This window comes from Trichosurus vulpecula, chromosome 2 (genome assembly GCF_011100635.1).
Source record: "Trichosurus vulpecula isolate mTriVul1 chromosome 2, mTriVul1.pri, whole genome shotgun sequence".
Classification (NCBI taxonomy): Eukaryota; Metazoa; Chordata; class Mammalia; order Diprotodontia; family Phalangeridae; genus Trichosurus; species Trichosurus vulpecula.
The window spans coordinates 96,779,026-96,795,837 of record NC_050574.1 but is presented as its reverse complement, the minus strand read 5'-3'; the positions used below and the strand labels follow the sequence as shown (position 1 = coordinate 96,795,837).

The 16,812-nt window shown below is 42.4% G+C and overlaps 1 protein-coding gene across 1 annotated transcript in view; it reads left to right on the top strand.

Annotated features, from left to right (window-relative positions):
- The first annotated feature begins 261 nt into the window (after positions 1-261).
- FAM124A (family with sequence similarity 124 member A) overlaps positions 262-16,812 on the top strand; it is a 111,331-nt gene continuing 94,780 nt past the window's right edge. The window contains exon 1 of the mRNA XM_036742683.1: positions 262-566. Within this exon, the coding sequence (XP_036598578.1) occupies positions 496-566 (71 nt within the window). The 5' untranslated portion in view covers positions 262-495. The remainder of the gene's footprint in view (positions 567-16,812) is intronic.

Sequence of the window (16,812 nt, the reverse complement as noted above, 5' to 3'; positions counted from 1 at the left end):
TCTTACCACAAAGAATCTTTGAGCTGAAGGTAACTATGGACAGGAGGGAAAATGTACACAGCGCAGGCAGCACACAAACGTCCATGCATGCACACGCGCGCGCGCACTCAAACACACACAAACACACTCGCAGAGCTCTGCGAGGGAGGAGCGTGGCCATAGAGGCAGGAGAGGAGGTGGGAGGGGGAGGGATAAGAAGGAGGAGGGGGGAGAAGGGGGAGGGGAAAGAGGAGTAGGGAGGGGGACGCTCTGACACCCAGTGTGCACAGCCTAGCGAGGAGAAAGAAGGAGGCGGAGAAAGGAGGCAGAGGCGCCGGCCGCCGTCGCAGCCAGAGCACGGATGCGAGAGTTGGGGCCGGAGAGCAGGGAGCGACCGCTGTCCCCGGACAGGAGCCAGGCGGGCCCCGGTGGGAGGGAAGGAGGGAAAGCATAATGCCACCGCTGCTGCTGCTGCCATCCTGGGTGCCCGAGGAGGACTGGTGACTCGAGCCTACCATGGACCCGAAGGCCGGCGGGGGCGAGGAAGAGGAAGATGACTGTGTGGACTCGGGAGCTGAGACCGGCGGGTGAGGAGGGATGGGAGGGATACGGATCTCGGAGCGCAATTGGGGCGCCTGGAGAGCTAGAGCGCAGGCTCAGCTGTAGCTGGGCACCGAAAAGGGCGGGGGGCGGCAGGGGTTCCCTCAAGATCGGTGGGGAAGCGGGCGTCGGAAGGGCGCGGGTCGGGGACGCGGGGTCCCGCATCCATCCTTGGACCCTTCTATTCCTCTATGGGAGGAGAGAGCTAGAGTGGAGTAGGGAGAGTTTACATGTGGGTGTTACCTTGCTCTCCAGGCTGGGCTGTAGATCAAGTACCTCCCTGGGGAAGAATCAGTCTTTCTCGAGAAGCAGAAGTTTTAGGGGGGTTGGGGGCAGTTACTAGGGAAGGAGATCCCCAGGTCCAAGCTCTGAAGGGGCGGGACGATGGGACCTGCCGGCCGGGGCCTGGGGATAGGTGAGCCCTCTTGTGTTGGGGGGCGAGTCTAGGAGTGGGTCTCGAGGGGAAGGAGAGCTCTTTTACCGGCTCGTCCACCACCCACCTCCACCATCCCCTGTCTCCTGCCTCCGAACCACCTACTAAGAGGGGATCGAGATCCTGCTGCACTTGTTGCTGCCCTGGGCTGGCTTTCTTCTTGCCCAAGCAAGACTATTCTGTCTGGGATGTTGGGATTAGGGTTAGAAAAGATTGCTCGCATCTGGCACCTACAAATACACAGACACACTTGTGTTTGTGTGTACATATGTATACATACGTGTGGATATTTATACGTGTAGTTCTATGTTAGGTGTTTAGATCCTACAAATCAGGGTATTTTTTGTCTGTCTGGCTTTAGAGTGGGGCGTTAGCACAAACTTCCTGGCCATACTCTCCCCCCACTCCAACCCTCCCCACCTCAGTTGAATCATTAGAGTGTTTCCCTCCCTTCCTGAGTCTCAGACTCTCAACTTTTGAGATAAAGGGGAAGTGGGTAAACCTAGTACAATACACTTTTGATTAGTTAAATGACATATCATTTCCTATCAGTCAGCAAAATGAAATAATTAGCTCACAATATCAGTAGAAGAATAATTACCCTTTTCCTAACCACCACTGTTTTCCTGTGTAGGACAAAAGGCTGAATGCTCCTGCCAGTGCTTCCTACCCAGTTCCTAGGCCTCCCCTGCCCAGTCCTCAGGATGTAGCTACCGACCTGGGATGACCTGGAGGGGAGAGGGTAGCATCTCTTCTCTGCTCATGAATCTTGTTATTTCCAAACTAGAGAATGAGCCAGGGGCCATTTAGGACTCATTTTGGGGTTTGGCTGAAGTGCAGAGCAGACCTGGGGGAGTTCCTAGAGAGAACAAGCCTTAGAATAGACTGGAGTGTTTAGCGCTGGAGTTGAACTAGCCCGGGGCTGCGAGCCCTTCATAGACTTCCCCATCCCAAACCTGAGAAATCTAACCATCATGACTTTGCTGGGGACTTCCCTGTTACTGTTCAACTTTGGCTTTGAAAGCTAATTATAATCTAAAGAGACAATATGCTAATTTTCAGCTCTTTTGTTGTTTTCGTAAATTTGTGAAGTTTATCAACTTTTATTTTAGAGCTTTTGTTTTCTGCCTCCTATGACCTGGAATGTGAATCCAAGAAGCCATCCATAATAAGGAACCTGTTCTTAGTTGGTTCAAACCTCTGACATTTCAATTCACTTCCAATTTGTAATTTCTACTTAAAACAGATAAAAAGGGACTTTAGCTAGGCTGGTGGAAGGCACTGACCCAGATGGTGACATTATCCTTTAGACTTATACAGTCAGCAGGACATCTGCTTATGTCTGCCAGCAATGGGCTGTTAATGCTAATGGTTTTATGGAGCTTTTTAGAGCCTGTGGTACTAAAACTGTGACTGACACAGTGCAGGCTTAAGTGAAGAATTTTTATTTTCAATAACATCCTTAAACTTTGAGGAGAAAAGTGAAATAGATGCATCTAAGTAAGATATCATTAGTTATATTTATTAGGTTGCCTGATCTTTGACACATAGACTTTATTTTCTCCTCTTTTAAATGAGAATTTGTATTTAAATCTTAGTTTTGTCACCAAAAGAGCTATTTCTAGTTTCTCTATTTTTTTTGGTTCCCTGTCACAATGCAAAATTCCTTTTGCCAGATCTACCCTTTACCCTTCTCTCAAGTAATTATTGGCTAGGTCGGAATTCAAGTCTGTTTTCTGGTATCTCAGTCAAGAAACAAAATATGTTGACTTTTGGGTTGAATTTAGGGGGATTTACATCCTGAAAACTTTCATAGTGATTTTCTTATGTAGTTTCATGGAGGTCTGTGACTTCAGTTCCTCTGGTGTGAAAACTTCCACCTCCAGTGAATCAGTAACCTGTCTATAACACAGTTTTAGGGAGTGTGATTTGCCCATGTTCATACAACTCATGTGTGAGAACCTAGTCTTAAATTATAATCAATACTGCTATTACCTCTGGAAAGAGACTGACTACCCTATCATTACACACAATGTTTTTGTGACTTCTCAGACCGTAACTCCATGCCTTGACCTCACTCCATTATACGTGTTGTCTCTCCCACTAAATGTAAGATCCTTGATCTCTTTCATTTGTAATTTTTTTCTTTCTCAATCCTTCCATCTCCTGCTCTTCAATGAGACATGACTGCTTCCTGATGACATGGCTTCTCTTATCAGCTTTTCCTATACTCGCCACACTTCCACATCTCCGTAATTCACTGCTTGTAAATCAGAATTCTCTTAGCTCATCATTGTCACTTCTAAACAACCTTTCCCCTTTTGAGGTTCATGATTTTCAAATTTATTGCCCATGCCAGATATTGATGACCACTATCACTTGACCCCCAGATGATTCTGTTTCATTCTTCAGTGAGTTCAGTGTTTGACTCATAGGCTTTCCCACCTTCTCAGCTCCTTCCTTCATACTAGGGGACTTCAACATGCATATTGATATCCCTTCAAATACCTTAACTTTCAAGTTCCTCAATTTTACTCAGTTTCCATGTTCGTTTGCTCCATCTCACATACATATTGATTTTGCCCTCACTCAGAAAGGTTCTACTTTCTTTTTCATGGCCCCTGAAATTCTTTTCTCTGACCATAATCTTTTGTTGTTCCATCTTTTCCTACGCTTTTTAACACCCCCCCACACACACACTACTTTTTCTCCTCACTATGACCTCCATACCCTGCACCCCTCAGCTCTTTTTCAGGCAACCATCCTTGCATTAGCTACACTCTCCTTCCTCTCTTCTCTCAGCCCCTCTCTTGCTTAACCAACTCTTGGTAGTGAATTTAATGGTGAACAACTCTTCACTATCCTCTAACTTTGATTCCCTTTCCTAACGTTCTGTTGCTGATCATGCCTTACCAAATCCCAAGCTCAGATGAATCTCATTGTCTACCTCCCTAATTATTCATGTGCTGCTGAATGGAGCTGAAAGAAATCATGAAAATGTGCAGATGGGTTTTCAAATTCTTGTCTCTCCTTAAGCCTCCTACCATCTCTACTGATGACCTTAACTCATATTTCACCAATGAGAGAGAGAGAGAGAGAGAGAGAGAGAGAGAGAGAGAGAGAGAGAGAGCAGTTGTCAAAATGTTCCATCTTCTCCATTATCACCTCCTTCCAAGTCTCAATTGATGAGGTTGCCTTTGTCCTTACCAAGATAAACCCTAGTGCTCTCAATTCCATTCTTTCCTGACTTCCCTAGCAAATTATCCCTATCATCACTCCTTCCTCACCAATCTTCAGTCTCCCTCTACCTACTGGTCCCTTCCCTTCTGCCTATAAATATGCCCATTTCTCCTCATCTTGGAAAAAAACTCTCCCTGGTGCTACCATCCCCAGTAACAATTGTCCTATATCTCTCCTCCCATTTGTAGCTAAACTCCTTAAGGATGATGCTTTCACTCATTCTTCTACTTTCTCTCCTCTCTCACTTCTAAACATCTGCAATCTTGCTTCTGATTTCATTATTCAATTGAAATGTCAGTCTCCAAAATTACTGATGGTTTCTTAATTGCCAATCTTAATTGCCTCTTCTCAATTTCTGTCTTTCTCGAATAGTGGTGCAGTGGTTAGAGGACTGGGCTTGGAATTAGGAAGACCTGAGTTCAAATACAACCTCAGACGTTTACTAGCTGTGTGACAAGTCAACCTTTGTCTCAGTTTCCTCAACTGTAAAATGAGGAAATTAATATCAACTATATCTCAGGGTTGCTGTAAGAATCAAATGAGATAATATTAGCATAGTGCTAATCCATCAATCTCCTTTTCTATCCCCCCCATGTTTTCATCTTTTTGTATTACTGTCAGAGTGCCATCACCTTTCCAGACAACATTCAAAATATGTACAAAGCAAGCCATGTACAGGATAGACAGGAAATAATGCTTGACACATGGTAGGTACTTATGTTTATATTGTTTCCTTCCTTCCTCTCTGTCAATCATCTCCTCTCTCATACTCTCTCCTCATGATATTTCTCTCTCCTGGTTCTCTTTCTATCTATCCAGGGGCCATCTCCAGTTGTCCATCTTGCCACTGGACCCAGATGGCTCTGGAGGAGAAAGTGAGGCTGGTGACTTTGCACAGCCCTCCTTCACTTCAATCTAATTCACTTGCAATTCATGGCATCATCTTCCTGATGTCATGGTCCTCTTCGAGAACAATGGACAAACAACAACCATCTATCCAACCACTCCTCAGTCTCCTCTGCTGGTTCTTCATCCGTGTCATCCTCACTGTCCATGAATGTCCCACAAGGCTCTTCTCTGGGCGCTCTTTTATCTTTTGCTGTACGTTATTTAACTTGGTGGTCTTATCAGCTCCCGTGGATTCAGTTATCATCTCCATGCAGCTAATTCCTAGATCTGTATATCCAGCTCTAGTCTCTCATTTGAGGTCATCACCCATCTCCAATGGTCTCTTGGACATCTCAAACTAAACACATTTCAAACTCAAACAGACCCTGTGATCTTGTCCCCTCCCTTTCCTCCCATCTTTGCATCTTTTGCATCACTGTCCAGAGCACCATCATTCTCCCCTTCATCTAGGCTCACAAATTTGGTGTCATCATCGACTCCTCCCTCTCACTTGCCACACATACTCAATCTCTTTTCAAATCTTCCTTCATGACATCTCATATCCATCTCTTTCTCTCTGCTCATACAGAAACAACCTTAGTTCAGACCATCGTTGCTTCTTGCCTGGGATACTACAGTGACTTTCCGGTTGATCTTCCTGCTTCAGGTCTCTCCCCACTCCAACCCATCCTTTGCTAAGATGCCAAGATGATTTCTGTCATAAAGTATAGGTCTGACCTCGCCACTCCCCTGCTCCCTGTGCTTTGGTGACTCCCTGTTATCTCTGGGATCAAACATAAACTTTGGGATATAAAGCTTTTTGTACACCAACCCCTTCTTATGTGTCCTGTCTTCCTATGCTTCTCTCCCTTCTACACACTCTGCGACCAGACACACTGATCTTGCTGTTCCTCACATTCCATCTTTGACTTTGCCTTATCATAGGCAATCCCACCAAGCCCGGAATGCTCTGCCCTCTCACCTCTACCTCCTAATTTTCTCAGCTGCCTTAAAAACTCAGAACAAAGTCCACCTTCTCTAAGAGGCCTTTTGTGGTCTGTCTATTCCCCCTATCCCCACTCTTTCCATCCCCATTGAGGTTATCCTCCATCTACTCCCTATATATCTTATATGTACCTAGTAATTTGTGGGGCAGCTAGGTGGCACAGTCAATAGAGCACTGGCCTAGGAATCAGGAAGACCCACCTTCGTGGGTTCATATCTGGCCTCAGACACTTACTTAGTTGTGTGACCCTGGGCAAATCCATTTATCTTGTTTACCTCAGTAAAATGGGCTGGAGAAGGAAATGGCAAACCATTCTAGCATCTTTGCCAAGAGAACCCCAAATGGGGTCAGGAAGAGTGGACATGACTGAACACCACTACCTAGTAGTTTATATGGTGTTTCCCCCATGAGAAAGTATGCTTCCTGAGGTCAGGGACTGGGGTTTTCTTGTCTTAATTAGTATCTTTATCATTTAGCACTATCTGACATATAGTAGGCACTTGTTAACTGACTCATTGAGGGCAAAGAGTATCTTGCTTTAGTATATTTGTATTCCCAGTGTTTAACACAGTGCTTGGCACATAGTTAAGTACTTAATAAATACTGTTAATTCATTCATTTCATTCATAAATGACTTGACTATAAGGCCAAATAGAGGCTCTTGATGGCTCAGTGGATAGAGAGCTGGGACTGTGGTCAGGAAGACCTGGGTTCCAATCTGCCCTCTGGCACCTATTAGCTGTGTGACCTTGGGCAAGTCATTTAACCTCAGTTTCCTCAACTATAAAATGGGGATATTAATAGCAGCTACTTTGAAGAGTTGTTGTGAAGATCAAATGAGATAATCTTTATTTAAAAGTGCTTAGTACAGTGCCTGGCACATAGTTGTTGCTTAATAAATGTTCATTCCCTTCCTTTCAGCTTCCCTCCCAATTCTCTCTATATAAAATCCCAAATCTCTATCTATATATTAATAACAGCTCACATTTTTCCAGCATTGTAAAGCTTATAGAGACATCCCCCAGCCTTTTTAGGCTTATTCACATTTTAGCCTTCCCGTACGTTATGTCTTAACTAAACTGGCTTTCTTGCTGGGTAAACATCTATGCGTAGGTAAACACCTCTGACATTTTGTGTCCCATCTCCCATGAGTGGAAAGAGCTTCCTCCTCCCTTCTACCTCTTAGAATCTCTAGCCATTTTCAGAACTCAGTGCGTGCCGCCTTCCACACAAAGCCTTTCTACATGCCTACAGCTGTGATCCTTCCCCTCTGATAATTGTTGTTCAGTCATATCTGACTCTTCATGACCCCGTTTGGAGATTTCTTGGCAAATATACTGGAGAGATATCGATTTCTTTTTCTAGCCCATTTTACAGATGAGGAAACTGAGGCAGGCAGGGTTAAGTGACTTGCCCAGGGTCATACAACTAGTAAGTGCCCAAGGCTTGATTTGAACTCAGACTTTCCTGACTCTATCCATTGTACCACCCAGCTGCCCATATGGTCATATATCACCATAAATATAGATTGCAGTTAATCTGTTTAAATCTTAAATCACTTAAAAACTTGCCTTGTATAGGTGTAAAAAGAGAGCTATCAGAAAGATAGATTTTGTCTTTTCATTATTGATTACTCGATTGGCTTTTTGCCCTTTTGCCCAGTGGCAAACCTCATGGTCAGTATTATCTGCCCAGCCACCTACGTACTGTTAATTTGTTCAAATAACTGTATCCTTTCAGTCTTTAATTAATTCTTATGTTTTTTGCCCTGACATCCTTCTCTTTGCTTGGTACGGCCTTGCTGCTGCCCAACATATCCTTCAAGCCAAGACCGTAAGCAAGGAGGTATTCTTCGGCCCTAATTGATTTCTGTTGGAAGCCACAATTTCCCAAATCCCCTTGAAAGCGAGCTTTGTCCTTCAGCATGCTTTTTAGTGCCTACAGCTGACAAGCAGTCTGCTAGACAGTAGTAAACTATTTTAAGTAACTGAATCGCCTTAACAAAGGGACAGGCAAGATTGTTTTATATCCACATAAAGGAAGGAGAACAAGTGAGGCTTGGCTTTAGAATGGCCATTGGTGAGATTTGTCCACCGAGCCTCCCTTTCAAGTAGGGCTGCACTAAGGGGATTCATTTCTTCTGACATTGTAATCAAACATTGCAGAATCACCCCCTTTGCGTCATCCCTGAACCACTGAATCAGGGTCGTACAGTGCCCTTTACCTGTGGCTCCCCTCCAGTTGATGATATCATAGAATTGGGAGGTGAGAGCCAGGCCATGAATCTAGCATTTTTAGAATGAGTAGATAAGAAAGAATAAACTGAAGAAACCAAGTCTGAAATAGATAGGAAAAAAGGCAGGGAGAAGTCATAGTATTTCTTCTTTCTGATCAAGAGAAGGCGATACATTTATTATTCACTGTAGATCTTTGTTTTCCTTAGCTCACCAAATTTACATAGTATCTGGTCCAGTGCCCTGGACACTTGCTAAAAGTTAATACCAATGAGGTTTGTGATGCAGTGAGTGATATGCATAAAGGCAAAATGGCTCATCGATTACAATCTTAAACTTTATACCAATTTCCTGGGAAAGAATATTTTAGGAAAATATGATTGGAAATCCAGAAATTAGCCAAAAAAAAACTCTACTGTTCACTATTTGTGCTTACCATGTATGGGTATCAGGTAAATGTAGGGGAATGGGAAGAGAGTGATGGGGAGTTTCCAGGTCAACTGGAAGAGCTTACAAGCTGTGGTATTTTTTATGGTATTTTCCTAGGGCACATAGCTAGTAAGTGTCAAAGATAGGATTTGAATCCCAGTCTTCTCAATTTCAAGACCAACACTCTAACCATTAAACTAAACTGCCTCATATCTCTGTTATGGACAGATTAATGCAATTTAGTTCCATCTACTAATTACCTAACCATGGAGTCAATCAGTCCTAACTTTCCAGCCCCTATAGTGTTGAATTGATAGTAGGTTATGCCCTACTGGAGGCCTCTCAAGAGGCTCCTCAATTAAAAACTAGCTAGAGCGAGAAGTTCTGGTATGGCATCTAGCTGATGATCATATCTAGATAGAGAGATATAGATATATATGTGTGTGTGTATGTATATATTATGTACGTATATGTGTATGCACGTATTGTGTATGTATATGTGCATACACACAGCGATGATTCTAAAGTGCAACCATGCCACTTTTTATTCATAAAACGTGTCCCATACAAAACTTCTTAAATATATTAATCAATCAATAAACAAGCATTTATTAAGTGCCTACTGTGTGCCAGGCACCATGCTAGGTGCTGAGGGTGCAAAATAAGAAATGAAACAGGCCCTGCTCCATCCAAATCCACTGAGACTAACTGGAGATGAATGTGGCATGGTCAAGGGTGAGCACTGGTTCTGGAGTTATTAGACATGCGTGCAAATCCTGATTACTTATCACTTGGTGAGCCTAGGCAAGTCGTGTTATTTTGGAAGGCTTCAGTTTTCTTATTTCTAAAATGGGAGCATTTGATTCCAAACAAACTTTAGTTCATTCTAAGTCCTATGATTATGCTACATCCTTGCACCTAGGTGGCACTGTGGAAAGTGTCAGACATAGAATCAGGAAGATTCATCTTCCTGAGTTCAAATCTGGCATCAGACATCAACTGTATGACTCTGGGCAAGTCACTTAACTTTGTTTGCCTCAGTTTCCTCATCTGTAAAATGAGCTGGAGAAGGAAATGGCCAACCACTCCGGTAAATTTGTCAAGAAGACCCCAAATGGGGTCGTGAAGAGTCAGACATGGCTAAAAAAATGACTAAACAAAATTATTACTACATGATTACCTATGTTAACCTATCACATGTGTGCAATCTATTGCATCTACTCACATACTTTAGAATTAGTCAAAGAGAGAAAAATAGAAAATTATTAAACATTTTATTACAAAATTGTTATAGTATTTTATCTCTAGTCATTAAGCATCTTAAGGATCTTACTATCTTAAACTAATAATAGAATTAGCCAAGTAGATTTGTCGTATTTTGGCATTTGCAAAAATTTACATTCTTTGAATAAAATCTCGTGTTTGTATATTTTTCACATGTGAGATTGTGGTGTAGCAGAGTAGTAAGACAGGAAAACCAAGCTCTCACCCCAGCTTTTCACTAGCTGACTGTGTAACCTTGGGAGAATCACTTAGTCCTTTCTGGGTTTCAGTTTCCATATGCATTAAACAAGGTAATTGGATCAGACGATCTCTAAGATTTCTTCTGTTTTTCAAATTCCACAATTATTAAGGAATTTCATTTGATAAGAGAAAGCCAAATGCTATTTTCCTTCCATTCTTTTCTACTGGCGTTATGTTCTCTGTTAGGTCACTTAAATAAGCAATAGGAATACTTTCCAAAATATTTTTAGTTCAATATGTTCAATTTTTTTTAAATTGGAAAGAACCATGACATTTTAGCTTCTAATAACAGCTGTAAAGTTGAGCGAGTATAATGGAGTATATAGCAGTAAAATTAGGAAGAATACATCAGTTCATCCTAATGCCTTTGTCATTGAGTTGCCCAAGTCTTTAGCTAATCAACAAGGCTGCCTTGGGATCTATGAAGAATGGAGTGCTGTTGCAGGCCTGAGTGCATGTCATAATGGAGAGAGTATAGGACCTGGGGTCAAGAGACCTAGTTTAGAACTGTGACTCAAACATCTGCCAGTTGTGACATCGGGAAAATAATTTCACCTCCCAAGCTCTCAGCTACCTCATCTATAAAGTGGGAATAATATTTCTACTATTTACCTTACAGGGCTGTTGTAGGGAAAATGTTTGATAAATCTTTTGGTATAATAAAGATGGCCCAACGTAACAATTTATGTAAATAGCCTTGGGGGCGGAACCAAGGAATTAGTACTTTACCCCATACCTAGAGAAACCTTGGGATATATCTTGTGTCTGAGACTCTATGAATGCGATTCACAGGGCCATTGGTTTAGAGCTGGAAGGGACCTGAAAGGCCACCTAGGTCATTCCCCTCAATTTACAGTGAAAGGGTCTCTCATATCCCGTATAAGCCCTGAAGGTAGGAAGGATTATATTGGATTTAGGGCAGCCTTTTTTTTTTCACCTTACCAAAAAGGTAAAAGATTCAAAGGAGTTGTAGGAACCCATAATCAATCAATACATTTCCCTTCCTTTTCCCTTTCTTTTTTTCTACAAAAGCTATCTAGACTTGTGACATGCCATGATTTGGACTCTGACGTCAGAAAGAAACTGATCAATAGGTAGCACCCTAACATTATAGTGAGCCCTTTTTGAGCTCCACAGATGCCCATGCCTTATGGCACTACTCTAACGGCTTGGACCCCTCTGGGAGGGAAACACATTTGGAATGCTAGACAAGCATTTTGGACCCATACCATCCAAATAACTCACTGTAATAACAATGCAAAATCCAGGTCCCTTCCTCTTCCATATTATGTCTTTAGTCCCTCTTCACTACTCCCATAACCAAAGTCAAATGCTCTCCTCTCCTCTCCTTCTCTTCTCCTCTATTTTCTCCTCTCTCCCCCTCCCCTCTCCTCTGCTCTCCTCTCCTCTCCTGTCCTCCCTTCCCCTCCCCTCCTCTCCTTTTCTCTCCTCCTCTCTCCTCCTCTTCTCTTGTCTTCTCTTCTCCTCTTTTCTCCTCTCCTCTTTTCTTCTCTCCTTTCCCCTTTTTTCTTTTTCCTTCCCCTCCCCCACCCATTCTGTCCCCTCTCCTCTATTTTTCTCTGACTCATACTTCTCAGATAATTCCCATTGTTTCCAAAGAATACCAGATACCTGAGATTTTGAACCTGAAGTAACCATTAGGGCAACTTCCAAGACATGTTACCTATGAAATGCTTTCTCCTTGAACTAGGAAGCTAGGATTCAGGAATGACATTGTCTAGGAAATCCACTCTTGGGCCATGTGGGTGAGCACATGTTCCTTCTTACCATGTGCTTCTGCCACAAGGAAGCTCTTGGATGAGAAGGAGAATCCCCTCCTTCTGCTGCACTCTCAGGACGTCTCCAGCACTAAAACAGGAGGGAAAAGGGTTGAGCTGTTTTGTTGGTTTCTTTTTATAGAACAACATATGAGGATAGTTCCTTCCAACAAGGGTTCATCCTGCCAAGAGTTCAAGACAACCAATTTATCTTGTAGCCCCTATGATTAAAACTTATCCTTTAAGTTAGGGGTTCTTAATCTTTTTTTGTATCAGGGATCCCTTTGGCAGGCTGGTAAAATTTATGGATCCCTTCTCAGAAAAAAAAATTTAAATATAGAGCATCACAAAATAAATTTTATTGAAATATAGTTATTAAAATATTTTCAAAAACAAGTTCCTGGACATGAGATTAAGAATTCCTGCTCTAGAGATGTGTCTATATGCTTTATGGGGAGATGCAATCAAAAGTCCTAATGAAAGGCTTTCTGCACTCAAGCTAATCAGATGAATTCATTCATCAAGTATTTATTAAGGATCTATTATGTGCCAGGCCTTGTGCTAGAGGCTGGGACACAAAATCTAAAACAAAACACTTCTTGCTCTCAAAGAGCTTACATTCTATTTGTGAGAAGCAACATATACAACTAAAAATAAATCTAAAATGTATACCAAGTAGGTTAATGGCAGATAGGTGGGGTAGTGGAAAGAGCACTGTGCTTGGACTCTCATCATGCTGAGTTCAAACCTGGCCTGAGACCCTTACTAGCTGTGTGACCCTGGGCAAGTCACTTCACCCTGTTTGCCTCAGTTTCCTCATCTGTAAAAAGGGCCGAGAAGGAAATGGCAAACCACTACAAGGAAACTCCAAGTAGGATCACAAAGAGTCAGACATGACTGAAACAGCAACAACAGGGTTAAAGATAATTTCCAAAGAGAAGTCTCCAGCAACCAATGGAATCCAGGTAGGCCTCCTGTAGGAAGGGGCACTTAAGTTGAGCTTTGAAGCAAACTAGAGTTTTTGTGAGGTAAACCTGAGGAAGTAGTGCATTTCCAGGCATGGGAGCCAGCCTGTGCAAAGATTGAAGAAGGCTTGTCGTATATAGAGAATAGCAAGTGAATTTTTTGGCTGCTCAAGTCATTTTTCAGTCATGTCTGAGACTTGGTGACCCCATTTGGAGTTTTCTTGGCAAAGATACTAGAGTGGTTTGCCATTTCCTTCTCCAGCTCATTTTATAAGTGAGGAAACTAAGGCAAACAGGGTGAAGTGACCTGCCCAGGGTCACACAGCTAGTAAGTGTCTGAGGCCAGATTTGAACTCAGGAAGATGAGTCTTCCTGACTCCAGTCCAGGCATCGTATCCACTGAACCACTTAGCTGCCCCAGCAAGCAAACGGGCAAGTTTAACTAAAACACAGAGTGTGTGAGCGAGAGAAATTTCAAATGTAAGCTGGAGTTGGATTGTAAAGGATTTTTTAAGCCAAACGAGGAACAGCCTTTATTAACTACACTCTTGCCCCAGTTAATTATTAGTAGTTCCCGACAATCAAATAGCAATGCCTTTGGGTGTGCTGGTCCACAGCCTCATTCTGAAGAGCCCTCTGGAGCTGTGGGAAGGCAGCTCACTCGATGCCAGAACTGTCATTTGGGGGATTGCTTTCCCCAGAGCTGTCTATGCATGGAGTCCGCTATAGTGTACATGAGACAGTCCCCAAATTAATAATCCATTGTGAGAGATTGTACCTCTCATAGCTGATGGCCCTTGAGCTTACACTCACCCCCCCCCACCCCCCCTCCCAAAAAAACACACAATCGTATAAAGTTCCTCCAGGCTCATGCTTCCTAGTGCTTGGCAGGATCTCTCCCTCTCCCTCTCCCTCTCCATATACATGTATATGTATGTATATGCATGTATGTATACATACAAATGTATGTATGTGTGTGTGTATATATATATATATATATATATCACATTTATGTAGTGTTTTAAGGCTTACAAAGAACCTTACAAATATCTCATTTGATCCTCCCAACAACCCTGGGAGGTAGGGGCTATTATTATCCCCATTTTATAGATGAAGAAACTGAGGCAGGCAGGGGTTAAGTGACTCACCCAGGGTCTCACAGCTAATGAGTAGATGGATTTGAGCTCGTCTTCCTGACTCCAAGCTCAGTGTTTGGTGCACTCCTCTACCTTTCCTTTTTTTTTGAGGAAAGCAAAACTATAAAGGAAAAGTGAAACTAGAATCTTACATTAGGAAAAAGGGATAAATGAAAAAAGCAAAGAAGGGGTTTCCCTTCCAAAGAAAAAGCATTTGAAGATTGCTAGTGAGTCCAGCAACCCCCTTTCTATTGCCCTGAATTCAGTAGGAATTCCCAGAAGATGTACTTGTGTCAGACAGTTTTGAGGGTGGTCTCTTGAGTACACACTAAACCAGTGCAAATAGTTTAGGTCTATAAAACAAAATCAGAACCAAAAAAACCAATCCTGGATGAACTGTTTTAATATGCATGATGTTAAAGGCAGTAATTCAATTGCATTGGCAGCTCTTACATCCTGGACTCATACAAGTGAGGTTTGGGCTTTAGAGAATACCCTGAAATATCACTGAGTCTTAACCCCATGGCTCCAGTCCTGTTGACAGGATGTTAATGGGCATATCCATACCTGCTACAGACACATACAGTCACAAGTCCCAAAGGCTTACCACCCTATAAACTCATCAGAGTGATCAATTCAGCCTTTTGGATCACCCCCTACATATAAATCACATATTCATGAATCAAGCTCCAGATTGGGTGCATCTTTGAATCCACATCTAAAGAATAGGAACTTAATGGAGATGAAGTCATGAAGCATCCTTAGTCAGGTTCCCTTTCTCAGGGAGACAAATTCCACTGAGTGGTTTTTTTAGTGTGGATGCTTGCAGTTGGCAGTTTCATACCAGTCATCACATCACCTCTCTCTTCCTCTGTTATTCCGTTACCCCTGCAGGGTTTCTTATTGAGGTGAAATATGTCAAAATGTCCTTCCTCATTGTACCAAACAACCAAAGACACAACAGTGGTACCTACCTTCTGTTGCCAAAGTAGAAGGTGCCACTGTGAAGAATTTCTTCTGGCAATATAGCCCATTCTATGTACAATGGTACATAGGTACAGGAATGTTTATAAGATTTATGTTTGTGTTTTATAGTTATGCATGTTTGTTTCTAATAGTATTGTGCTGCAGTTTTAAATTTCCATAGAGAGGCAGTTGGTGTGGTAGTGAAAAGATCAAATTAATATTATCTTGAGTTTCTCCTATATTGATTTCGACTGTATTGATTTTACAATGTATTTGATTTTATGTTGTATTGCTTTTGATGATTGAGTCTGCATCTGCCTAAAGCTGCCTTTGAGCAGTTGAGTTGAGCTCAGGAATTTAGCTTTCCCTCTGAGTTAGTTTAAAGTTACAATGAAAAGAAAAGTTGTTATCTCTCATACAGGTAGCCCTTGGGATGCTTCCAGGACATCTTTGTTGTCTTTAAGCTCCACAGGTTGACTTGGTACCATCGCCAAAGGACGTGTCAACTTTCCCTGCCTCTCCTTATGCAATTAGAGACGTTTTTCTCTCTTCCAAGGAGACAGCAAGTCTGATAGTTTTGATCCCCTAGCAAAGATTACAAGATGCTGGATGCATCCCATAAAACAATTAACATTTTTTAATTGTCAGAGTAGGGTGGTTACTAGACCCATGTGGGTGGGAATAACAAGAAAATAACAGTTTAGTGACTTCTATTGCATAATTGTGATAAATGTTCACACGTCAATCAGCAATCATTTATCAGGCACTTAGTTTTTGCCAATCACTATTTGAAACACCAGGGAATACGAAGATGGAAGTGAAATAAATGTGGCCTGTAGTCAAGGAGTTTATATTCTCATGGGAGAGACAACATGTAGACATACAAGGATATACAGATTCCATAGAAAATGAGTACTAGGTAGTTTGGGGAGGGGATTTGCCAGCAATTGGAGAAGGTAGAGCCTGAACTGCCTAGTAGGAAAGTAGGGCTTCAGAGAAGCAGAAGGGGGTGAAGGGTGGGGGAGTGCATTCCAGGCATGTGAGACAGCCAGTGCAAAGGCACCCAGATGGGAAGTCTAGGGTTGTGTATGCAAAACAGCGAGTAGGTCAATATGGCTGGATCCTGTAAGAAGTCTGGGGTGGTAGGACAGAACGAGTCTGTGAAGAAATTTAAATGTTATGCAGAGGAGTTTATATCTGGCCCTCTAGGTGATAGGGAACCAATGGAATTTTTGAGCAGAAGGGTGACACTAGAACAGTGTTTTACAAAAATCACTTCCATGGCTGTATCAAGATGGATCAGAGAGAGACCTGAGGGAAGGAAACAACAGCAATAAATAGTCCTGGCAAAAAGGTGATGAGGGCCTGAATTAGAGTGATGGCTGCATGAGTGGAAAGAATAGAAATGTTATAGCTCTTATGGAGATCAAAATGACGAGATTTGGCAACTGATGGTATGGAGTGAATGAGAGTGAGGAGTTGACACCAAGATTTTGAAACTTAAATGACTGAAAATATGGTAGTGCCCTTGATAGTAAAAAGGGGAGTTTGGAAGAGGAGTGAGTGGGGGTGGGGTGGATGATGACTTGTGGTTTGGACATATTGAATTTGAGACGCTTATAGGACATCTAGTT